This window comes from Aureococcus anophagefferens (genome assembly GCF_000186865.1).
Source record: "Aureococcus anophagefferens unplaced genomic scaffold AURANscaffold_21, whole genome shotgun sequence".
In the NCBI taxonomy this organism is placed as follows: Eukaryota; class Pelagophyceae; order Pelagomonadales; family Pelagomonadaceae; genus Aureococcus; species Aureococcus anophagefferens.
In genome coordinates, this window is record NW_008705581.1 from 395,809 (window position 1) to 420,201 (window position 24,393).

Here is a 24,393-nt window from a genome sequence, read left to right on the forward strand (position 1 = left end):
GTGCGCGCGGCGCGACGTCGAGCGGCTCCGGGGCGCGCAGCTGTGTGGAAATCAACCACTGGTTTGGGGGGTCCCCACCAAACTTCAGAACTCTCTATCTCAATCAAATCGAAGTCGATTCGGCTGATTTTTGGACGGATCGATTGCTCTCGTCGAGTTCTCGAAGCACAGCGAAAGAGTCCGGCGCAATCCGTTCAATTACGCGCACATTGAAGTCGGGTTGAATATTTGATTTCCACACAGGCGCGCAGCACGTCGCGAACCTGCTCTGCGACCGCGACGCCGAGCGGCTCCACGGCGGCTGGCGCGCGCTCGTGCTGGCGGCGACGCAGAGCCGGAAATGCAAGGGGCGCCTCGCGGACGCGGCCGCGTGCCTCGCGGGGCAGCACAAGAGAGCGAGATTCCCAACTTCAAAGGCTCCGATCTCGGCCATTTTCCACTCGTTTCGGCTGATTTTTGGACGAGCGATCATCTCTCGGAACGGCCTCGACGCGTGGATGCTTTTTCCGGAACGCGCGCGCGCGGAACACTCACGTTGAAGCGAACGTGGAATCACTCTTGTGCTGCTCAGGTTCCTCGCGCGCGCCGCGGCCAAGAGCGAGCGGCGCCGCCTGGCGCGCCGCTTCTGGCGCCTGCGCCTCGCGGCGGCGGCGCGCGCGGCCGCGCGCCGGGGCGCCGGCGCGACGCGCCTCTTCGACCTCCTCGAGGGCGCGCTGCTCCGGAAACGACGCGAGGTCTTTCGCGAGCTCAAGGCCGCCGCGGAGGGCGCGGCGACCCGGGGCCGCCGGGCGCGCAACGCCCTGCTCCGCATGCTCAAGGCCGCGCTGAACGCCGGCTTCCGCGCCTGGGTCGCCGCGGATCGCGACCGCGTGTCGCGGGAAGCGACGGAACAGCGCAAGGTCGCCGTCCTCGACAAGCTCTTCCGCCACGCCGTGCGCGCGGGCTCGAGCCGCGTCGCCTTCCACGTGTTCCGCCGCAACGGCGAGCTCAAGGCGGCCCAGGCCGCGGCCCTCGCGCGGCAGAGGAGCGCGGTCCGCGCGCTGACGCGACTGGTCCGCGGCAAGGACGGCGCGCTCGTCCTCGACGCGTGGCGCTTCTGGGCGGCGCACTGCCGGGGCCTACGGCTCTGCGAGCGCATCGCCCTGAGCCACGGCGTCGGCAGCGAGCACCGGCGGAGCCACGTCGTCCTCCGGCGGTGCGTCCGCGCGTGGCGCGGCTACGCGCTCGACGTGCTCGCCAGGGCAGGACAAGAGAGCGAAATTCCCAACTTCAAAGGCTCCTTGCTCGGCCGTTTTCCACTCGTTTCGGCTAATTTTTGGACGAGCGATCATCTCTCGGAACGGTCTCGGAGCTTGGATGAAATTCTCGTGACGCGCGCGCGCGGAACACTCACGTTGAAGCGACGTTGAATCACCCTTGTCCTGCCCAGGTGCTCGCGACGGCCGTCGCGAAGAAGAAGCTCCGGCGCGTCGTGCGGCGCATGCTCCACGCCAAGGCGCGCGCGGGCTTCGCGACCTGGGCGCGGACGGCCCGGGATTTGGCGAAGCTCCGGCGGCTCATTCTCCGGCTCCGGAGCGACTCGGGCCGCCTCGCGCGCGCCGTCGACGCGTGGCGCGGCGCCGTCGCGGACGCGGGCGGCCGCCGCCGCGAGAAGGCGCGCCTGCTCATGGTGCTGCTGGGCGCCGCGGGCCAGGCGAGCGGCAACGCCGCGCGCGCGGCGGGCGCGGCGTTTCGCCGGTGGGTCCGGCGCGCGGCCGCGCTGGACGCGGCGCGGTCGTTGGCGAAGCGCGCGGTGCTCCGCATGGTCAAGGCGAAGCTCTTCGCCGGCTTCCGCGCCTGGCGCGCCGCGGCGAAGCGCGGCGAGGCCGCCGCGGCGCGGCGGCGGTTGGCGAAGCGCGCCGTCGCGCGCATGGCCCACGCGGCGCTGGCCCGGGGCTTCGCCAAGTTCGTCGCCGCGGCGTCGCGGCGCGGCGACGCCATGAAGGCCGAGCGCCTCGTGCGGCGCGTCCTCGGCAAGCTCGCGCACCGCGTCGAGGCCGCGGGCTTTGGGTCCTGGCGCGCGGCCGCGGCGGCCGCCGGCGAGGCCCGGAAGCGCGAGCGGCTCGTGCGCCGCGTCGTCGGGCGCCTCGCCAAGGCCGAGCTCGTCGCGGGCCTCCGCCAGTGGCGCGCGGGCGCCGCCGAGGCCGCGCGCAAGGTCCGCGTCGCGACGCGCTGCCTTTCTCGTGTGGCGAAACGGTCGCTCGCGTGCGGCTTCCGCGGCTGGCGCGACGCCGCCGCGGCCCTCCGGGCCCTCGAGGACCGCCTCGACCGCACGATGCGCCGCATGGTCCACGGCAAGGTCCACGGCGCCTGGGCCACGTGGGCGGACAAGACGCGCGCGTACAAAAACACGCGCGCGCTCGCCTACCGCGTGCTCTCGCGCATGGGCAAGCTGCGCCAGGCCGCGGCCCTCGCCCAGTGGGTCGCCTTCCGCGAGAGCGCCGCCGCGCTCGCGCGCGGCGACGCCATCGTCAAGCGGTGCGCGGCGCGGCTCGCGCGCGGCGACCTCGCGAAAGCGTGGTTCCAGTGGCGCGGCGTCTTCCTCGCGGCCGCGCGCGTCGAGGGCTCGCTGGCGCTCCGGTCCGTGGCGCACAAGTCGGGCCTGCTGCGCGTGCTGACGCTGAATTTGCGAGACTGCGCTCGCGGCCAGCTCACGCGCGCGTTGTACTGCTGGAAGGACGTCGCCGCCGCGCGCGGCGCGGCCCGGGCGCGCATGCGCGCCGTGGCGCGGCGCCTGCTCAACGCGAAGCTCGGCGCGGCGCTGAACCAGTGGCGCGTCGCGAGCGGCGCCAAGGCCGCGTTCGCGCGGCGGCGGACGCTCGTGCGCCGCGTCGTCGGCCGCGCGAAGCGGAAAGACCTGAGCCTCGGCTTCTCCAAGTGGCACAAGATCGACGCCGAGGCGAAAAGAAGGACCGTGGTCCTGGCGCGGGCCGCGGCGAAGCTCCGGCGCGTGGCCGAGGTCGCGGCTTTGAACGCGTGGGTCGCCGGCGTCCGCGAGGCCAAGGCCAAACGCGCCCTCGTGGGCCGCATCCTCGGGCGGCTCCGCCACGTGCTCGAGCACGCGGCCCTCGCCGCCTGGAAGGACTCCGTCGAGGACGAGCGCATCGCGGAGGCGCTCATGATCCGGGTCACGTCGCGCATGCTCCGCGCGAAGCTCTGGGCGGGCTTCGCGGCCTGGCGGTCCAAGGTCGCGCTCCTGCTGCGCATGGGCGGGACGCGGGCCGTGACGAAGCGCATCGTCGCCCGCTTCCGCCGGGGCGAGCTCTGCGCGGCGCTCCGGCAGTGGCGCGCGGCGATATCGCGGATCCGCCGCGACGTCGCGCTCGTGGGCCGCGTGCTGGGGCGGCTGACGAAGCGCGCGGAGGCCGCGGCCTTTGGGTCGTTCAAGGCCCACTGCGCCGAGGTCGCGCGGCAGGAGGGTCTGATGGCGCGCGTCGTGCTCCGTTTGGCGTCGACGCTCGAGCACTCGGCGCTGAACCAGTGGCGGTCGTTCTGCGTGCTGCGGGACCGCGAGGACGGCCTCATGCTGCGCGTGCTGGGCCGCGTGGCCCACGCCTGGGAGGCGTCGGCGTTCCGCGCCTGGGCGGCCGCGGCATCGGCCGCGGACGCCGACGACCGGCGGCGGACCGCGCTCAAGCGCGCGGCGGGGCGGCTCCGGTCCAAGCGGAGCGCTCGGGCCTGGCGCGCCTGGCGCGAGTTCGCCGTCGCCGCGGGCCGCGCGGCGCGGGACGCGGCCCTGGACCGCGTGAAGCGGTCCGGCGCGCTCGTGCGGCTCGGCTGCGCGGCGCGCGAGCGGACGCGGGGCCTTTTGTCGCACGCGTGGCACGCCTGGCGGGCCCACGACGGCGAGGTCTCGGGGGCGCGGGCCCTCGCGCGCAAGTGCGCCATGCGCATGCTCCGCGCGAAGCTCGCGGCGCCCTTCCTCCGCTGGCGGACCGGGGCGCGGCTCGAGGCGCGGCGCGAACGATTGATCCGCAAGACCGCGGGGCGGCTCCTGCGGCGGACGCTGGCCATGGCGGTCAACGCCTGGCGGACCCTGCTCTTCGAGGCGGCGCGGGACCGGCGGCTCATGCGCCGCGTGCTCCTGCGATCCACGAAGGCGCATCTCTACGCGCCGTTCCGCGAATTCGTGAAACGATGCGGCCGCGCGGCGGACGCCGAGAAGGCGGCGGCGCGGCGCGAGCGCGTCGTCGCCAGGGTGCTCGGGCGCGTCGTCGCCCGGGACCAGGCCGCGGCGTTCCGGGCCTGGACGGCAAACGCGGCGTCGCTGAAGCTTTTCGACGCCGAGGCGGCCGCGGCGGCCGCGAAGACGCTGGGCCTCCTGCGCGTCTTCGCGCGGGCCTGCGGCGACCGGGGCCGGGCGCTGACCCTGGAGGCGTGGCACGCGTGGAACGCGGCCGTGACCCTCGAGAAGCGCGCGCTGAAGCGACGCGTCGACGCGTGCGCGGCGGCCAGGCACGTGCTCGTCGCCCTGCGCGCGAAGACGACGCACCGGTCGCTGTCGCGGGGCTTCGTCGCCTTCCAGCGCGGCGCCTGGCGCGACGCGACGGGGTCGTCGCGCGCGTTCGTGGCTCTGTGCGGCGCGGCCTTGGCGAGCCGCGCGCTCCGGTTGCGCCGCGCGGCGTTCCGGACCTGGGCCGACCGCGCGCGGAGCTTCGCGGCGGCGCACCGCGTCGTGGCGCGGCTGCTGCGCGGCGTCGGCGCCCACGCGCTGCGCCGGGGCTTCGCGACGTGGGAGGGGTACGTGCTCCGCGCGTCGTGCGCCGAGGCCGCGGCGCGGCGCGTGGCCGCGCACGTGCACGTCGCCACGGTCGTCAAGCCCGCGTCGCGCGCCTTCGCGACCTGGCGCCGCCACGCGAGCCTCGCGACGCGCGAGGCCGCGTTCGCGCTCGCGGTGGCGGTGCAGCGGCGGCCCGCGGAGATGGCGAACGCGGGCCTCGCGGGGGCGCTAGCCGTCGCGCTCGCCGGCGCCGCCCGGCGCGGCGGGCCCCGACGCGCCTTCGACGCCCTCCGGCGGCGCCGCGACGCCGCCCGGGGCGCGGAGAGCGTCGCGCGGTGGCTCGCGTGTTCTGACGCCGCGGCGGTCGGCCGCTCCTTCGGCGCGTGGGCCGACGACACGCGGGCGAAGATCGACCGCGACGACAACCTCGCGGCACGCGTGCGCCAGCGGGCGCTCCTGCGCGCCTGGCTCCACTGGTGGACCCAGGTCGAGGTCGTCCGCGAGCTCCAGTCGCTCCAGCGCGGCGTCCGCGCGCTCGTCCGCGTCCGCACGAGCCACGCGGCGAACTAGCGCCGCCGCGCCCCCTCTCCCCGCGACGCCCGCCTTGCACGCCCGCGTCGTCTAAGCTCGCTCCCTCTTACGGACCTCTTACGACGTGTCTTAGCTATAGAGGGGCAACTGGGTTCCCTGAGGGACCTGCACCCGCCTGCGGGCCGACCTTGCCTCGTCAAGAGAACCGAGCGCGAGCGCTTGGCCAGGGGTCCGCGCGTGAGGACCTGTTGAAGTTCAAGTTGCATCCAGCGCCGAGAGATGGCGCTTGCGCTGGGCTGCTGAGTCTGGCCTGAGCGCTTTGCTCTGGGCTGCTAAGTCTACCCGCGTCAGCTTGGGCTCCGATGGGCTCGTTCTGGTCCTCCGAGACCGCGCTCGCTTTCGGTCTCGTCCTCGCCGCCGCCGCTTTCGCCTACAGCCCGGTGCGGCCGCCGTTCTGTGCCTCGAAGCCGCGGCGGCTCGCGGCGCCGGCGGCGCACGGCGCGAGCGGCGGCGCGGGCGCGGTGTCGGCGCTCTGGCGCTACCCGATCAAGGGGTTCCCGGCGGACGCGCTCGACAGCGTCGCGCTCGCGCCCGACGGGACCTTCCCGTCGGATCGGCTCTACGCGTTGCTGGACGTGGCCGACAGCGACGGCGCATTCGATGAAGGAGAGCCAAAATGGGTGCACAAGCAACACTTCCACGGCGCCTTCCGCTCGCGGCCGGCGCTCGCCACGTTGAACACGACGTTCCGCGACGGCGTCCTCGAGTTCCGGGGCGAAGAGCGCCTGTCGGCGCGCCTCGACACGGCCGGCGGGCGCGCGGCCGTCGAGGCCGCCGCCGCGAAGCGCCTCGGCCGCGACGTGCGGCTCGTGACCGGCGGCGAGACGCACCAGTTCGGCAACACGCGGTCGGGCGTCAAGTCGCACGGCGACACGCGCACCATCCACCTCGTCAACGCCGCGTCCGTGGCGGCCGTTCGCGCGGCGACGGGCCTCGACGTCGACCCCGCCGTCTTCCGCCCCAACATCGTCCTCGACGGCCTCGAGGCCTGGGCCGAGGAGGCGTGGGTCGGCGAGGTCCTACGCGTCGGCGGCGCGACGCTCGAGGTCATCTCGCGCACGGTCCGCTGCGACGCGATCAACGTCCACCCGCGGACCGGAGAGCGCTGGCCGGGGAACCGGGACCTCGTCACCGAGATCGCCGACAACTTCCCGGCGGTCGGGCCCTACCTAGGCCTCTACGCGCGCGTCCTCGACGGCGGCACCGTGTCCATCGGCGACGCCGCGCGCCCCCTCGTAAGCTGAGCGATATGCCCCGCTCGGGAGGCGCGACTCGTCGGACGGCGATGCCGCCCGCCGCCCGCTTATTTTGAAGCCGACGCCGCGTCCCTCCTCGGCGCCGCCGCGCGCCTCGGTCGGAAACAATTTAAAGGGACTTCTTCTGGCTCGCCTTCGGCGACACAATCTCCGCGGCCTTGTTGGCGGCCCGCGAGAGCTTCGGCGACCGGAAGAAGCCGAGGAGCGACGACGGGCTCGCGGCCTCGGTGGGCGACGGCGGCGCGTTCGGGTCGACGCCGCGCTCCGCGGCCTCGAGCTCGAACGTTCCCGTGCGCGTGATGCGGTTCGGCGACGCGTCGGTGTCGTCGTCGACCATCTGGTTGAACTGGTCGCCGACCGACTTCTTGTCGGCCATCGCGCCTCCGAGTCGACCGCGGCTTCTCGAGCGCGGCGGCGGCGCGTTCGGTCGGCTGAACGACGGTGCGCGCCCTCGCGTCGACCGCGAGCGTCGCGAGGGCGGCGGCGGTGGGCGCGGACTCGACCGGAACCGTGCGCGACGTGCGACGCCTTAGGTCGTTTCGACGGGCGAGACGTCGTCCAAAAATCGACTTGCCACAAAAACTCGCGGCCTGGCCGCTTCGAGCGCCTCGAGCCGCACCACCGCGCGCCCGCCTCGCCGCCGCCCGCGCCGCGCAGCCTCGCGCCATGAGCTGGTGCACCATCGAGAGCGACCCCGGCGTCTTCACGGAGCTCGTGGAGAAGTTCGGCGTCAGCGGCTGCGAGTTCGCCGAACTCTACAGCCTCGACGACGGCGAGCTGGCGCGCCACGCGCCCGTCTTCGGGCTCATCTTCCTCTTCAAGTGGACGGGCGAGAAGGACGACCGCGCGACGTTGAGCTTCGACGAGGCGCCGCCGGGCCTCTTCTACGCGAAGCAGATGGTCAACAACGCGTGCGCGACGCAAGCGATCCTCTCCGTGCTGCTCAACTGCGAGCACGTGTCGCGCGGCGCGACGCTCGACGAGCTCAAGGCCTTTGGCGCCGAGCTGCCCTTCGACATGCGGGGCCTGGCCATCGAGAATTCCGAGGCCATCCGCGCCGCGCACAACGCGTTCGCGCGGCCGGAGCCGTTCGTGTCCGACGAGAAGCGCGCGACGGCCGACGACGACGTCTTCCACTTCGTCGCCTACGTGCCGTCGGGCGGCAAGGTCTACGAGCTCGACGGCCTCAAGGCCGGGCCCATCGACCTCGGGTCCTTTGAGGACTCGTGGCTCCCCGTCGCGCGGTCCGCCATCGAGGCGCGCATCCAAAAGTACGCCGCCTCCGAGATCAAGTTCAACCTCATGGCCATCGTCCGCGACAAGCGCGCCGCCCTCGAGGACGCCAAGGCCGCGGCGGACGCCGCGACGGCGGCGGAGCTCGACGCGGAGCTCGCCCGCGAGCACGCGAAGCGCGCGGACTGGGCCGCGGAGAACGTCCGCCGCCACCACAACTACGTCCCCTTCGTCATCGACCTGCTCAAGGTCCTCGCGGAGCAGGGCAAGCTCGGCGCCATGATGGACGACGCCAAGGCCAAGGCGTCCACGGACGCGAACAAGCGCCAGAAGGTCTAGGGCGCGAGCGCGCGTCCTAAGAGCCCGAAGACCGGCAGACGCACGCGCCGTCGCGGCGAACCGCGCCGACGCAGGCCTCGACGTCGGCGCAGGCGCCGGCGACGAGGGGGACGACGTCGGCGTCGGGCGCCGCGGCGCGGAGGCCCGCGTAGAGCGCGCGCCACGCGGCCCGCGTCCCGTTCGCCGCCCGGAGCGCGCGCGCGGCGGCCCAGGCGTCGTCGAAGGCGCCCGCCGCGCCGCGGACCGCGGCGGACGCGTTGAGCGTCGCGAGCGCAAACGGGTCGAGGAGCCGCAGGTCGAAGCGCGCCGAGAGATTTTTCGTCGCGTCGCGGTCCGTCGCGAACGCGCCGCCGGCCCAGAGCAGCGGCGCGCCGAACGAGGACGTCCAGCTTCGGAGCCGCACACCGTAGTCGTCGTCGCCGAAGAGCGACGAGAAGTCGGCGACGACGAAGCGCGCGTCGCGGGCCCAGTAGAGCGACGACGCGTAGGTCGTCTCGAGGTAGTCGACGCGCTCATCGGGCGTCGCGTCCGGCGCCGGCCAGCCCCCCGCGAGGCGCCGGGCGACGGCCGCGAGCGTCGCGTTGAAGAATTTGCGGTTGCTCACGACGAGGTGGTCGTAGTTGTCCAGCGTGCCCACGGCGGCGGGCGCGGCGCAGTCGACGCCGCCGGCGACGAAGCACGGCATGGCCACGGTTTCGTTGCAGCACATCTCCCAGATGCCCGTGTCGACGGAGCCGGCGACGACGGGCGCGGTGGAGCGCCTACCGAGCGCGCGTTTCCTGAATCCCGTACCGCGCGCGCGTTTCCAGAATTTTATCGGTGGACGCCGCGACGCGCCGGACGCCCACGTCGCCGAACGCCGGGTTGCCCAGGTCGAAGCGGTGCCAATTCAGGGCCACGTAGACCGGCCGGTCCGCGGCCTCGGAGAAGCTCGCCGGGCAGAAGCCCGCCGCGAAGCCGTCGTAGCCGTAGACGCGGCGCTCGGCGTCGTCCTGGAGCTCGTAGAGCGGCGGCGTGGTCTCGTTCGCGCAGGCCTCGGGCGTCGCGGACGTGAAGAGCGCCTCCCACGGGTTGGGCTTGTACGGAAGCCGCTCCGCGAGCGCCAGGTCCATGAGCATGAAGCTGTCGCTCGGGCGTGCGTTGAAGTTCGTCACGAGCTCGACGGTGGCGAGCTGCGCGGCGAACTCTTCGTAGGACAGCGGCGTGTCTCTCGCGAGGAGCGCCTCCAGGTCGCCCCGCGCCGCGGCCGCCGCTCCCGCCGCGGACGCCGCCGCGCGGTCGAAGACGCGCCGCTGCTCCGGAGTGGGCGGCCGCGGCGGGAGCTCGGCCGCGACGAGCACGGCTCCCACGAGCATGGCCTTTCCCATGGTTGTTCCATGCTTTCCCATGCTTTCCACGAGGGAGGAAGGCATCGTCACTTGCAATTGGTAATAAACTTCAATAATCAAGGTAAAGGAGCGCTGATTGCCCTCGGATTGACTGACGATATTATGGAGGCAGCCCCACTCATCCACGACGAGACGCCCGAGGCGGCGCGACGACAAAAGGCGGCGACCGACGACGCACCCCGCGTCGGCCGACAAACACGCGCCGTCGCCGCCGTCCTCGCGAGCCTCGCCGCCGTCGCCGTCGTCGCCGCCGCCGGCAGCCCCCGGTTTCGCGGCCCGGCGGCGCTCGCCGTCGCGCACAACACGAGCGCGGGCGACGTCTCCCTCGGGAGCTTCCAGAACGCGTCGTCCGGCGTCTCCGCGAGCGACCTGAACTGCAGCGACTACGACGACGACACCGTCTACACGAACGACAGCTGCGTGATCTACGACGAGATGTCGTGCGACATGTACTGCGTCTCCGGCAGCTGGTGCGACTTCTTCTGCGGCGACGAGTGCGCGCGCGGCGGCGGCGCCATCTGCGCGCTGACCGTGCTGAGCAACCTGACGAAGAGCTGCGAGAAGCACGGCCTCTGCTCCGCGCCGGGCACCGTCTCCGTCTCGTCCGTCGAATCCGACGATTCGGCGCCGACGCCCAAGCCGACGGCGTCCCGCGCGTCGGCCGACGGCTGCGACCACCACGCCATCTGCTCCTACTGCCTGCCCAACGACTACTGCCAGGAGCTCGTGCTCGACGGCGTCATCGAGGCCGCGAACATGGCCATGCTCCTCCTCTCCCAGTTCGAGCAGACGTGCGCCGCCTACGGCTGCGACGACTGGGTCGCGGCGCAGGTGCGGTAACAAGCTTGGCGTGAGTAGACGAGGCGGCGGAATCGAGCGGGGGGGCGGGGGGGGGTCTCGGGGGGAACAGGTCAGCCGCAGGTCAGGGTCTTCGTCGCCGAGTCGCCGTACTGGTTCGTGACCGTGAGCTCGAGCTCGTCGTAGCCCGCGGCGTCGTAGGTCCCCGTCACCGTCGTCGCGAGCCAGTGGGGCAGCCACGTGACGACGCCCGACGTCACGTCGACGCCGCCGTCGTCGGCGGGCGTCACGCCCTGCGTCGTCCGCAGCACGTAGGTGCCGCTGTACTCGTCGTTCTGCTTGAAGCTGTTGTGCGTCACGAACGACAGATCGCCGCCGACGCACGACGCGTTGTAGATCAGCGGCGCGTCGTAGAAGCGCTCGACGCTGTACATCTTCCAGCCGACCTGGGACGACCGCCGGCCGCTGTGGCTCGAGCCGTAGCCCATGACGCTCAGCTGGAAGGCCGTGGCCTTGTCCCGCGTCAGTTCGACGACGTGCGCGTCGTGCTCGCCCGTCTCCGCCGTTAAAACCTACCAGGCATGTCGGTGACGATTGCTCTTCCCGGTCGACATCTCTCGAAAATCGTCGCGGCCGCGGGACGCTGGTCAAAGACGTGTGGCCACCAGCTCGTGAGCACGTTGCCCGTGGGCAGCTGGTCGTTGTCGCCGAACATGGGGCTGTAGCCCCCCGGGTAGGCGGCGTAGATGTACTCCCAGACCTCGCGCGCCGTCCGCGCGTCCTCGTCGATCTCGACGATGAGCGCGCGGCTCGGCCGCTCCTGGTCGTACATGTTGTCGAACATGAAGTACAGGTTGTTCCCAAAGTACTCGGCGTTGTGCTGGCCCGCCCAGAGCTTGGAGCCCGGCGCGTGCTTGACGCCCCGGATGTCGTACAGGTCGAACTCGCCGTACGAACCGCCGCAGATCCAGTCCACCTCCTGCGTCTCGACGTCGTACTTGATCAGCGCGTCCGTTAAACGCGAGGAAAATATAGCCTTCGTGTTGCCCTGGATCAACTGGGCGTGGTTCACGTCCGACGCGACGCCGCCGTCGACGGTCAACGTGTCCAACACGTCGCCCGTGGACGCGTGGATTCTCTGCACGCCCGCGTGCACCGGCGCCCAGAAGGACGGCAGGGCCGCCGACGACGCCCACTGGACGTCGTGGGAGTTGACGCCGTAGTTGCCGCCGGAGACGCGCGTCAGGTTGTCCGTCCGCCAGTTCCAGACGTATATCGAGCCCTCCTCGGTCATGTTGATGTTGCCCGCCATGAGCAGCGAGGAGCCGTCCCGCGGCTTTAAAGCGTCGACGTGCATCTTGTCCTGGACGATGAAGGTCGGGAACATCTTGTGCACCGTGCCGTTGTAGGACATGAGGACGACGTAGGACACGTCGTCGCCGTAGTAGATGTTGAACGCGAGGTAGCCGCCCGCGGCCTGCGCGCCCAACCGGCCGTGGACGAGGTCCGCGCGCAGGGTCACGTTGATGTAGGCCGGCAGATAGGCCTTGAGCGCCTCGACGTCCGTCGTGTCGACGCCCTCCGCGTGGAGGTAGCCGCGGACGGCCCGCTGCGCCATGAAGTCGTCCGGCGTTAACGAGTAGGTCACGTGGCTCAGCGCGCCGTCGACGCCGCCGCCGCTCGCGTCGTTGACGTCCGACGCGCCGTGGACGCGCGAATCCGACGCGCTCCGCGCGCTCGCGCGCGACTTTGTCTCCTTGCTCGTCTCGTAGCGGCTCACGGACACGCCGATCAACGCGCCGAGGCAGCACAGGATGGTGACGAGCGCCGCGGTGCGCGCCGCCGGCCGCCGGCACGCGAGCGCCCGCGGCTTCCGCACGAGGTCCGCCTCCTCGGGGTCCGACGGGACCGCCTCGTAGGGCTGCCCCATGGCGTCGCACCAGGGGCCGTCGTCGACCGTCCTCGAATATCCACTGCAACGCGAGGATTTGCGAAATGCAAGTGGGGGGGCTGCCCAAAAGCGGCGCAGTACCGGTCGGCGTTCGGCGCCGCCGGCCGACGCCGCCGCCGGCGCGGCGCCTACGGACCATGCAGATCCTGCTGCGCGGCCTCGACGGCCGCACGTCGGCGCTGGAGGTAAGAAGAAGAACGAGCGTGCGCCGCCTCAAGCGATTAATCGAGGAGCGGACGGGCGTCGCGCCATCAAAACAGCGGCTCACGGCCCGCGGCGCGCCGCTGCTCAGGGAAACCGCGACGCTCGAGTCCTGCGGCGTGGGCGAGGCGACGCTCGTCGAGCTCGGCGGGCGGCTCCGCGGCGGCTGCCAGCCGCACGCGCTGAAGCTGTACATGCGGTGCCTCCACCTCTTCAAGGTCTTCGTGTCGCTCTACATGTTCATGTCGGGCTGCGTCATGATCTCCGATTATAGCATCCACCAGGCCTTCGGCACGCAGTACATCTTCTGGGGGATTCTAGTATTGTGCCTCGCGGTGACGAAGCCCTGCAACATCTTGATGGGCCACTACGGGTCCGTCTACCACAACAAGTTCGCGCTCCTGGTGGTCATCGTGTTTGACGGCGCCGTGATCTTCGTGCAGTCGTCGCTGGCCATCATCTTCATCGTCGACGGGTCGCCGAAGTACGAGCGCGAGCTGCGGCGGGACTGCTCCAAGTCCGTGCACCCGCGCGACTCCCAGTTCAGCACGCAGGACTGCACGGAGTACTGGGACGACGACCGGACGGCGGGGTTCCGCCTCGCCTGGATGTCGACGTACTACATGGGCATCCGGGAGAAGGACCAGGCGCGCATGCAGCAGCTCGAGGAGTACCAGGCCAAGGGCATGTGCTGCGGCTTCGGCCCGCCGGCGAACTGCGACTTCGTGGAGAACAAGGAGCTCTTCCCGACGCCCATCGCCCAGGAGGACCTCTTCGGCGGCGACATGTTACGGCAGCGCGTGTCCTGCTCCGACGTCTACGACGCGTGGTACCCCGCGGAATTGGGCACCTGCGGCCACTACGACGAGGCGGACTACAAGGAGTCGTTCATTCTAGGCTGCAAGTACGACTGGGCCGCGGGGTTGTGCGTGGACCGGGACGTCGAGGACGGGAGCCGCGGCTGCGCGGCGTTCTTCGAGGACCGGATGAACGAGAAGCTCTACCCGCAGGGCATCATCCTGTTCGGGTCGATTCTGTTGGAGGGGTTCACGGTCTTCGCCGCCTGCTTCTATTGCTGGAAGCGCAAGGAGGACGACGTGCTGCCCGTGACCTACATCTACGAGGAGCCCTGGGACCCCATCAAGGAGGGCAAGCTCAAGCTCCACGAGCCCCAGGACGCGGCGCAGCACGGCGAGGAGGACTAAGCCTAAGCCTAGACCAGGGCGCTCGCGTCGCCGCTCGTCTCGAGCTTCGGGGCCTCGGCCTTGCGCGCGAGCTCCGTGACGCGGGCCTTGTAGGCCTGGATCTCGCTCTTCCGGCGGAACGTCGACAGCGAAAACCCGCCGGAGGTCCCCTTGCCGAGGTGGAGCGCGTCGGTGACGAGCGTGCCGAGGTCCGCGCTCGTTGCGTGCGTGGCCTCGGGCGCGACGCACCGCGGGAAGTCCGGGTTCCCGTAGTTCGGCGAGTCGAGGTAGCCGTACCAGCCCCGCTTGCAGAGCAGGTAGTCCGCGAGGTCGCCGCCCTGGAACCACTGGGCCCGGTGGATGGGGAACAGGAGCAGGAAGAGGGGCGCGAATTTCAGGAACCACAGGAAGAAGTTGACGAGCTCGGAGAAGAAGATCGCCTCGAAGATGATCGTCTTCGCGTCGCTCTTCTCCGGCATCCAGTTGTCGTTGAGGAGCACGTCGAGCACGAGGGAGATGACGACGATGTGCGACGCGAGGAGCACGAGCAGGACCCGGTCGCCGCGGACCTTCCAGCGCCTTAGCGTGATCGCGCGCTGCTCGATCTCGCCCGCCGTCGCGCGCCGGCCGTCGAGCGCGGCGAGCATCTGCTTGTAGAGGCAGGGGCAGATCACCAGCTGGCGGATGAAGACGGCGTAGAGCACGGTGACCGTGTGCTTCGTGAGGATCATCGCCGTCTTGCGCCACCGGTTCTCGCGCGACCGGCCGAGGTCCTCGGACTGGTACTCGACGAACGTCGACCAGAGGAAGTTGAAGGCCACGGAGCAGATAAAAACCACCAAACGCTCCTTGCTCGAGAAGGGGCAGAGCGGGTGCACGTAGCAGATGGACACCGCCGGATGGAACAGCTTCACGAACGCCCACGCGTTCGACGAGAGCGTCCCGTCCGTGTCCGGCAGGCCGAAGGACGCGGGCATGGGCATGCCGCGCATGAGGAGCTCCACGGTGGCCTTGTTGCCCGGCTCCGTGAGGTAGAGCTCGTCGAGCACGCACTCGCGGACGGACATGCGCCGCCGCCGCGGCGCGCGCCGCGTCGGCGCGCGCGCCGGGTCGGGCCCGTCGCCCGCGCCGGGCAGGCGCCGCGCGCTCGAGTGTTCGACGCCGTAGTGCAGCATCTTCCGCCGCCGCTTGTCGGACCACTGGCTCGGCGACGAGCTCGACTCGCGCGCCGGCGGCGCCCCGTCGCCGCCCTTGGCCTCGTCGGCATCGGTGCCGCGGCCGAGCGTCGCCCCGGGGCCCATGGGCGGCAGGGCGGAGACGACCTTCGTCTTTCCGTTCGAGCGCGTTCCGACGCCGCGCGGACGGCGACGCCGCTGAAAAGTGGAGTGGTGCCCGATCGGTTGTTGAGATGCGATCACGGCCATCCAGAAAAAAAAACGCCGAAGCTTGCTTGAAGCGACCCATATTCTTCAACGTCGGCCCGGGCACGTCGCGATCGCGACGCGTAACGCGACGCTCCCCCCGCCCCCTCGCCCCCCGGGACCCCGGTCACTTAACCTCGGCGGCGACCTTGCGCTGCTGCGTGAGGCGGTAGCCCGCCTTCTTCCCGCCGAAGTTCTTGAGGATGTTCGCGCCGACGCCGCGGACGCCGGACATGTAGGACCGGCGGTCCGCCTTCTCCTCGGCGTCGCCGTCCTCGAGGCGCGGCTTCGCCTTGCGCGACGAGTGGGAGACGAGGTCCTGCTGGACGCGCTCCGCCTCCGCCGGGAAGGCCGCGCGCGTCCGGTCCCAGTCGTCGCGCGTGAGCACGTTCACGGTGGTCCAGACGAGCGCGATGACCGTCGCGGACCGCGGCGTCTGGTCCAGGAGCGCCCGCTCGCCGACGTGGTCCCCCGCGTGCATGAGCTTCAGGATCCGCGACCGCTGGGAGCCCGGGTCGAGCACCGCGAGCATGCCGCTCTCGACGAAGGCCATCCAGTCGCCGATGTCGTGCTTCCGCATCATCGACTCCGACTCCATGTAGATTGTGGGCTTCATCTGCATGACGAGGTGCTCGAGCATGTTCCGCGTGATGCGCTGCATGAAGGGGATCCGCTTGATGAGGTCCGCGTAGATCGCGAGGCGCGCGTCGAGCTGGAGCCGCGGCGTCAGCTCCTTGAGGAAGTGGTGCGTGTCCGGCGTGACGCTGCGGTCCTTCTCCCAGAGCTGCTCGTAATACCGTAAAATGCGGTCCTGGAGGTCCGGCGGCAGCCCCATGTAGCCGACGCGCTTCTGGACCGTGATGAGCTTCGTCTGGTAGTTCTGGTGCGCCTCGTCGAGGCGGTGGAGCAGGCCCGCCATCTTGCCGAAGATGGCCGCCTGCATGATGGACCCGTAGATCACCACAAAAGCGAAGAAGACCTGCTCCCGGTTCGTGATCGCGCGGCCGTCGCCGTTGATGGAGATGCAGGCCTGGTGGATGCAGTCGCTGTAGGCCGTGTAGAACGTCGCGCGGCGGCAGCGCCGGTTCACGCGGGCGCCCAAACGCCGCTTCGCGTCGTCGGGCCCGTCGTCGTCGTCCAATCGCGCGCCGGGCCACTCGTACGCGTTGCCGTCGCCGCAGCGCCAGACGTCGTCGATGCCCTTCCAGCCGCAGGCGATCCAGTGGACGCTGAGCATGACCGCGAACAGGAGCTTCGTGAACTGGACGCCGCCCTGCGTGCGCTTCTCGAGCTTCTTCATGATCTTCGACAGCCGGAAGAGCCGCAACAGCTTCAGCGCCTTGATCAGGCCCGTGTTCTTCGTCGCCGACTTGACGTTCTTGTCGTCGAAGGCCGTGAAGATCTCCGCGAAGGGCACGCAGGACACGAGGTCGAGCCAGAACCACTTTGAGGTGACGTAGTGCCGCGCGATGACGGCGCCGTCGACGATGATCTTCTCGTGGTCGTCCGTCGTCGCGAACAGGAACTGGAAGAACAGGTCGCACCCGAAGGCCGCCGTCGACGCCCACTCGAGCGCGCCCTTGAAGACCGTCACGTCGTCGAACGTCGCCTCCACAGGCACGACGACGGACTGGACGACGACGAGGATCAGGATGAAGAGGCTCCAGTACTGGACGACCCACGAGTTCGGCAGGAGCAACAGCTGGGGCCACTGTTTCTGGCGCATGACGCCCGGCAGGTGGAGCAGCAGCACGAGCGCGTCGCGCGTCTTCTCGAAGCCGACGTCGTCGCCGTCCTCGCCCTTGAGGTTGTTGTGGTCCATGATGCCGTGCTCGTTGACGGCGTTCTCCGGCACGGCCTCGAGCGTCCAGTACCAGCGGTAGACCCAGTTGCCGCAGCCGAGGTACCAGGGGCAGGGCCCGCGGACCGCGCCGGGCGCGCGCCGCGCGAAGAGCGACCGCCCCCAGGTCTCGCGCGCCATCGCCGCCGTCGCGGCGAAGATGGTCTTCGTGCGCGAGTAGAGGATGGACCCGCGGCTCTTGCGCCGCGCCGGGGGCGCCGCGCCGCCGTCGCCGGACGCGTCCTTCTCCTCCTCGCGCTGCGACTCCTTGAGCAGCGAGATGATCTTGTTCGTCGCCTTCATCTTGCGCTGCCGCCGGCTCTTCTTCGACGGCGGCGCGTAGCCCAGGTCCTGGACGAGTGATCCGAAGCCGCGGCGGTCAACGCCGCCGTCGGCGAGCGGCGGCAGCGGGGACCCGGTCGACGACGAGGCCGCGCCGGGCGTGCCGTGGGGGCCGAGGTCCAGGGACGACTGGAGGCCCTTCCAGCGCGCCTTGCCCTTGGACACGGCCGGCGCCGAGAGCTGGCCCGGGAGCCGCGGGACGAGGGCGCCGCCGGGCGTGTGCGCGGGCGGCGCCGCGGCGCCCGGCGACACGGCGTCGACCGCGCGCCGGAGCCGCGCGGCGGCCGCGGCGACGGCCGGCGGCGGCGCCGCGCCGCGGGCCCGGAGCGCCGCGGCGGCGACGGCGAGCGACAGCTCCGCGGCCTGCAGCGACGCGACCACGGCGTCGCCGTCCGCGCCGGCGGCCGCCGTCGGGCTCGGCGGCGTCGCGGCCGGCGGCGGCGGCGTCGCCGCCGCCGGCCGCGCCGGGCTCGCGGACCGAGGCGCCGGCGGCCTCTCCGGCGTCGGCGTCCGGATCGGCATGCCGAGCCGGCCAGCCGCGCGCGGCCCAGACCTCGGTGGGGGCCTCTCGCGCTGGGATGCCTCGAGAGGCTACTTCGGTAAGTATCTGCAATTAGGGATGCAACGTTACCCCCGCTTGAAGCCGGCTTGGCCCGGCCCGGCTGCTTGCGGGTTCTTCAGAACTTCTTCTTCTTATTACTATTATTATTGGGTATTTAACGTGGGAGAAGCCGCATGCCCAGGCACACACGCGGCCGATAGGTCTCGCACGGAAGAAGCTGAAGTAGGTCTTACGGAAGTTCTTACGGCTGAGTACGGGCACTGGCACACGTCCGACCGAGCCCCCCTCTCAGAGCCACGCCCCATGTCCTCCCGCGGAACGCGCGCCTTAGTCGTAGGGGATGGACCGGTTCCCGCGGCGGATGTGCTTGAAGTGGGTCCGCGGCATGCGCTCGAAGACGACGACGCCGTCGTAGAAGCAGAGGCTCCACGTCGACGCCGCGAAGCGCACCGCGGGCGCGTCGGGCATGGTCGCGACGTCGTCGTAGCGCGTCGGCGGGTTCGTCGGGTCCGTGTAGCCCTCGGCGCCGTCGGCGACGTTGAAGGCGTTGAGCGAGTCGACGAGGCGCTTCGCGAACTCGATGAACGTGTCCGCGCCGACGCCGCCGCCCCACGGCCGCCAGTAGTTCGTCATGCAGTCCTCGACGAGGTAGACGCCCCGCGGCGCGACGAGCGCGTACAAGGCCTCGAAGGACGCGCGCATGTGCGCCGACTCGTGGGACCCGTCGTCCAAAACGACGTCCACGGGGCCGACGCGCCGCGCGAGCGCTTGCATAAAGTTTGCGTCCGTCGCGTCGCCGACGTGCACGTGGACGTTGCGCGCGGGGTCGTCGAACTGGGCGCAGTTCGGATTAATATCGACGCCATGGTACTCGAGGTCGTCGCCGAAGTAGGCCCGCCACAGCTCGATGGACCCGCCGCTTTGGACGCCGATCTCGAGCATGACGACTCGACGGCCGCGGAAGCGCGAGAAGTGGCGCTCGTAGACGTCGAAGTAGTGCGCCACCTTGTGGACGAGGGGGCCGTCCGCGTAGGTCGCCATCCACTTCTCGAAGTCGCTCTCGCCGCGGCGCGCCGTCGCGTACGTGTTCGCGGCGACGGCGTCGGCGGCGGCCGCGACGGCGTCGGCCGCGGCGCCCGCGCGCGCGGCGTAGTCGTCGGCGCCGGGCACGGGCAGCACCTCCTCGCGGACGACGTCGAGCACGTCGCCGTCGGCCAGCACGTCGCCGACGCGGTCGGAGCCGCCGAGGAGGCAGCCCGAGGGGGCCACGAGGGTCAGGGCGTCGGCGTCGTCGCGGTAGCGCTGCGCGAAGGCGCGCAGGATGGCCTCGACGCGCTTGCCCGGCCGCACGGCGACCTTGAACGTGCACGCGTGCTCCGCGGACCGCAGGTAGAGCGCGAGCTTGGGCTCCATGGTCGCCGCCATCGTCTGCTGCTAGCTGCTCGATCGGCTTTCCGGAGCTTGTTTGCCCTTTGCGCGATGGCTCGAGCTCCGTGAATCACGACCGTGCGCCGTGAATCGCGACCCTGCGATGGCGCTGAAGCCGCTCAAGGTCGGGCTCGCGGGCCTGTCGGCGTCGTCGCTGATCCTCTACGCGGCGCGGGATAGTGATCTTTATAAGGGCGGGCCGCGCGCGCTGCTCGGCACCGTGATCTGCCTCGTCGTCGCCCAGAACCGGGAGCTCGTCGTCGCCGCGGCGAAGCGCGTCGTCGACGCGCCGCTGCAGCTCGCGTCGCGCCTCGCGGGCGCCGCGACCGGCCGCGGCGACGACGGCGCCGGCGACGCGCCGCCGCCGCTCGCGCGCCTCGCGCCGCCGCGCGGCGGCGCCGCGGCGGAGGAGGCCGACGCGTGGCCGACGGACGCGCACCCGCGCTTCGCCGCCGCGGCGCCCAGCGCCGCGGCCTACGCCGCCTGCCGCCACGACCTCGGCGTCTGCGCGCGTCGGCCGCCGCCGGAGGCGTCGCGAGCGTGGGACCCGCACCTCGGCGCCGTGCCCGAGGCCTCGCTCGCGCGCTGGCGCGCGGCCGCTGCGGAGCGCCGGCCGACCGACGCGTCGGCGGCGCCGCCGCCGCCGCGGACGCCGCGGCGCGTCGCCGCGCCCGACGCGCCGCGATGACGGCGGTTTATTTTTACGACGTGAAGAGCGCCGGGGAGCGCGGCGGAGCCCCGAGGGCCACCGTGGGAGCGAGTTCAGTGATGTGTTACAAATCGGAAGTCTCCGGCGCCTCTTCGGCGTCGGGGGGACTGGCGCGTCTCCGGCGGCGGCCTCTTCGGCGCCGGAGGGGGGTCACAGGGGGGCGGGTGGGGTCACAGGCCCGAGCGGAGCGCGGTCAGGTCGATGCCGTCGGCGGTGGGCCGCGCGGTGAGCTCGCTGATGAGCTCGTCGACGCTGCGGCCCCGGAGGCGCGTCGACGACGGGCCGACGCGGCGCGTCCCGTCGCCGTCGAGCTTGAGGGGCGGCGGCGGCGGCGCCATGGCGTCGAGCGTGTCCGTGACGCTCTTGGGCGACGACGGCAACGGCTTGGCCGGGAACCGCAGGTTCCCGGAGGCCGGGAAGCGGAGCGCGTCGTCCGGATACGTCGCGCGCCGCTCTCGCGACGCCGGCGGCTGCTCCGGGATCGGCAGCTGCTCGAGCTGCATCTCGTGGAAGGCCGTGGTGACGTCGAGCATGGCGCCCTCGGGCGTGGCGATGAGCACTTCCTGGAACATGGGATGCGACGAGAATGGATCGCGCAGGAGCACGCCGTCCTTGGTGCCGACGAGCACGTAGTCGTGGGAAGCCATCGTCGTTCTATGTGGTGCTGGGGTCGATGCAATGCTGCTCGCTCGGTTGCGTGGCTGGCGCGGTCGGAATTGCTGCCGTACGGGTCGGCGAACAACTTAGCACGAGGCCATTAGAGCTCTGACACCTATCTCTCTCTCTCATGAGATTCTTCAAGTCAACATGTGCAAGATCAAGATGCCGCGCGGGCGTTTCGGCATTCAAAAGGGGATCTTCATGTATACATGAAGATCCCCTTGCGGCATTCCATTTCTGTGTCCTCGGGCTGCCTCCAGTCGCCCGCCTGTTCGCGGTGCTCGGGCGGTGCTCGGGGTGCTCGAGGTGCTCGGCCCGGGCGGTGCTCGAGGTGCTCGGAGTGCTCGAGGTGCTCCTTCGCGCCGTCTTCTCGAGCTCCTCGGCCCACCATGGGCTCGGCCGTGAGCGCCGGCGCGCGGCTCAACGAGGAGGACGTGCAGATGATCTGCGGCGAGATGTACGACACGGACGCGCGAAGCGCCTTCGCGGCCGCGTCGAGCGACGGCTTCGTGAGCGCCGAGGCGGCCCTCGCCTACGCGAAGAGCAAGCCGGCGCTCGAGGACCAGGTCGCCAAGGACGCCGCCGTGCGCGCGGAGATGAAGAAGCAGTCGACGCGGCGGGTCATAGAGGAGCAGCGGCAGCGGCCGCCCGAGGCGCCGACGCCGACGGCCGCGGACAAGAAGCGGACGAACCTCACGGCCTTTGCTTTGGAGGACCACGTGAAGAAGACGTTCCCCATGATGGTCATGCCCATCGCGACGTTTTTAGAGTTGGAGACGATGCGGCCCTACGAGGAATTGCTCGCCGAAGGCAAGATCTTCGAGTGGGACGAGGCCAAAGGCCCCGTCTTCTTCCTGTCCCACCAGTGGACGTCCTTCGACCACCCGGACCACACGGGACTGCAGCTCGCCACGGCCAAGGCCGTCTTCCGGGGCCTGGCCGCGGGCGACGTCGTCGACCGCTTTACGTCCGAAAAGGAGTGGGAGGACTGGTCCCTCAAGGATAGCATCTACGCGCGCAACTTCAACGCGCGGCTGCCCTACGAGGCGCTCACGCCCCGGCACCTCGCCGCCGAGGCGACGCGGGGCCACGTCTGGCTCGACTACGCGTGCGTGCCCCAGGCCGGGGACGCGCAGGACGCGCGCCTCGCGGCCATCGAGTCCATCCCCCACTACATCGACGCGGCGCTGACCTTCATGGTGCTCTGCCCGAAGATCGAGCACAAGGAGAAGGCCGAGGCCTGCGACTACCACAGCTGGCGGAGCCGGGGCTGGTGCCGCTTCGAGGAGCAGGTCAACGAGCTCAAGCTCTTCGAGACGCACTTCGACGAGGAGTGGATGCACGGCATCACGAAGTGGGACGTGCCCCGGCGGCCGTTGATCGTCACGGGCGAGGCGTCCATCTCCACGGTCGACGTCATGGACCACTTCTACACGCTCGGCCTCCGCTGCAACAGCGTGCTCAACGGCGACTTCGCGTGCTGCGCGCTGAACCACGAGAAGACCTTCGCCGACGGCTCGACGGTCTGCATCCCCTGCGACAAGAAGCGCCTCAAGCCCTTCTGCGTGTCCCTCTGGGAGCGCAAGTGCGAGCACATGAAGACGGCGAGCGCGTTCGTCCAGTTCATGTACTTTTGGCGCTACAAGAGCCACGTGACGATGATGCAGGCCGAGACGCTCGAGGACACGCCGGAGAACACGGAGGACCCGGCCCTCGCGACGCTCGAGGACGTCAAGGCCAAGTACAACCTCGCGGACGACGGCGGCATGTGGGAGGCCTACAAGTCGCTCATGGCCATGAACTGGGGCATGATGAAGATGCCCCAGAACCCGGACATGTTCTGCTGGCAGGGCGACGAGGGCCGGGCGAACCTCGAGGCGTTCCGGTGCCGCGTCGACCGACACGCGGCGGACGTCGAGAAGAACGGCATGGTCAACCTCCTGCTGACCTACATGGTCGCCGAGGGCAACCTGAAGATGGTCAAGCTGCTCGTCGAGGAGCACGGCGCCGACCTCAGCTGGGCCCCTTCTTCGTCATGATCACGATGCTCGACTTCTGCGCGACGAAGGGCAACGACCGCGTGCTCCGGTACATCCTCGACACCGTGGGCCCGGAGAAGGCGGAGATCGACCGCCTGTCCACGGTCACGCACATCGCCGCCGTCGACCGCGCCTGCAAGAGCGGCATGCTCTCGAGCCTCGACATCCTCGTCGCGCACGGCGCCAAGGTCGTCGGCTTCGAGCGGTTCAACGGCGAGACGTGCGCGCACTCCGCGGCCATGCACGGCCACGTCCACATCCTCAAGCGCCTCCACGAGCTCGGCGTCGACATGTTCGCCGTGACGCGCAACAACTACACGGGGCTCGGCGGCGGCGGCCTCGGCGCGGGCAAGTCCGCGCTCGACTACGCGCGCCAGTGGAACAACTCCGCCGCGGTCGCCTACCTCGAGAGCCTCCAGTACGAGGTCCGGCCCGTCGAGCCGACGGCGGCGGAGCTCCCCTAGGGCGGGCGGGGGGAATTCCTAATGCAGTCGCGTGAGGAGTCTCTGAGGCAGGCGCCGGCGCCAGCGAGTGACCCGGCGATGGCCCAGGGCCGGGGCGCGCGAGCACGACCAACCTCCGCTGCGATGGTTGGTCGGCGGCCTCGCGCCGCCGGCTAGCTCAGTTCGCCGAGGTACCCCGGGAACCCCCCAGGATAAGTCCACCCGACCTCGGGGGTAGGGACGGGTGATGCTCAGGTGTGATGCCCAGGTGTGTTGGTGTGATGCCCAGTGTGACCCTCGGTCCGCGTGTTTTCGGGTGTGATGCTCGGTGTTTTTGGCCTGGGCCGAGCGGCGAAGATTAAAGTGCAACACGGAGTCAAACAAACGCGCAGGCTTGTTTCTGGCCACACGATCGGACGTTGCTATTGCTGCCCCGTTTTCCGATGCTATGGCCCGGCCCAGAGGCTGCCGCGGACGGCGTGCCGGCTTCCGGTCGCGCTCGTCGCGGCCCTGGCGTGGCGCCCGCGGCGCGCGGTGCGCGCTGGGCAGCCCTCGTCGGGCCGTGGGCGGCGGCGGCGGCGCGGGTCGGGCTGCCACGCGGTAGGCGTCTGGTCGAGGACTGGCGCCACTGCGGCGACGCGCGGTTGTTCCGACACGTTCTCCGGTGTCTATGCCGGCGGGGTTCTCGCGCGCGGGGCCGCGGGGCGGCCCAATGGCGATGACTTCTTTTTTTGAGAGTTTAACGAATACTCGCACCTGCTCATCGCGGTCGTCGCGCCGAGGTCCGATTTGAAGAACGATCGCCGCAGCTGCGACGCCTCGCGCGCCGCGTGCAGGGTGGCGTCCCCTGGCGGAAGGACTACCACCGTCATCGTGACCGCCGCGCCGCGCGCCTCCCTGCCGCGGCAGTTGGAATTCCACTGGGACGTCGCCTACCGATGATGTAGTAGCTATCTAGTACGGGCGGCCGCGCGCGGCGTTCGAAGGCGAGCATCGAGAAGTCGATGCCCGAGTCGCCCGACGCTCTGCCGGAGGCCATGCTTTCGCTGTTTCGCGCCGCATGGCTGCTCGAGCCCAGCGAGGTGCTGCTCTTACTCAATTCGTGGCCGTTTCTACATCGACAACTCCCCATGATGTTGGCTCCCGCACGCTTCCTGCGTTTCGTCGAACCGACGATCGACGGTCTCGGACGGGCCATTCAGAGCCTGGAACGGTATTATAGAATCGTCAAGGCTCACAATCCATGTCC

At 70.7% G+C, this 24,393-nt stretch overlaps 5 protein-coding genes across 5 annotated transcripts; 2 read left to right on the plus strand and 3 right to left on the minus strand.

Annotated features, from left to right (window-relative positions):
• Positions 1–7,208: 7,208 nt before the first annotated feature.
• On the plus strand, positions 7,209–8,214 carry AURANDRAFT_69917 (hypothetical protein; the record flags this gene model as incomplete). The annotated part of the gene is given in 2 exon segments (XM_009041443.1): positions 7,209–8,178; positions 8,194–8,214. 1 exon segment carries the CDS (start codon positions 7,273–7,275, stop codon positions 8,176–8,178), a length of 906 nt encoding a protein of 301 aa, XP_009039691.1.
• Positions 8,215–10,477: 2,263 nt separating this feature from the next.
• On the minus strand, positions 10,478–17,825 carry AURANDRAFT_66310 (hypothetical protein; the record flags this gene model as incomplete). Its single annotated transcript, XM_009041503.1, has 5 exons — positions 10,478–10,936; positions 11,044–12,337; positions 12,939–13,120; positions 13,736–15,022; positions 15,258–17,825. The coding sequence occupies 5 exons, from the start codon at positions 17,823–17,825 to the stop codon at positions 10,478–10,480; spliced, it is 5,790 nt and encodes a 1,929-aa protein (XP_009039751.1).
• A 367-nt stretch (positions 17,826–18,192) lies between these two features.
• AURANDRAFT_30610 (hypothetical protein) lies at positions 18,193–18,906 on the minus strand (the record flags this gene model as incomplete). The annotated part of the gene is made up of 1 exon (XM_009041502.1): positions 18,193–18,906. One exon carries the CDS (start codon positions 18,904–18,906, stop codon positions 18,193–18,195), a length of 714 nt encoding a protein of 237 aa, XP_009039750.1.
• Positions 18,907–20,172: 1,266 nt separating this feature from the next.
• On the minus strand, positions 20,173–20,649 carry AURANDRAFT_66312 (hypothetical protein; the record flags this gene model as incomplete). Its single annotated transcript, XM_009041501.1, has 1 exon — positions 20,173–20,649. The coding sequence occupies one exon, from the start codon at positions 20,647–20,649 to the stop codon at positions 20,173–20,175; it is 477 nt and encodes a 158-aa protein (XP_009039749.1).
• A 402-nt stretch (positions 20,650–21,051) lies between these two features.
• AURANDRAFT_66313 (hypothetical protein) lies at positions 21,052–23,165 on the plus strand (the record flags this gene model as incomplete). Its single annotated transcript, XM_009041444.1, has 2 exons — positions 21,052–22,641; positions 22,680–23,165. 2 exons carry the CDS (start codon positions 21,052–21,054, stop codon positions 23,163–23,165), a joined length of 2,076 nt encoding a protein of 691 aa, XP_009039692.1.
• Positions 23,166–24,393: the final 1,228 nt, after the last annotated feature.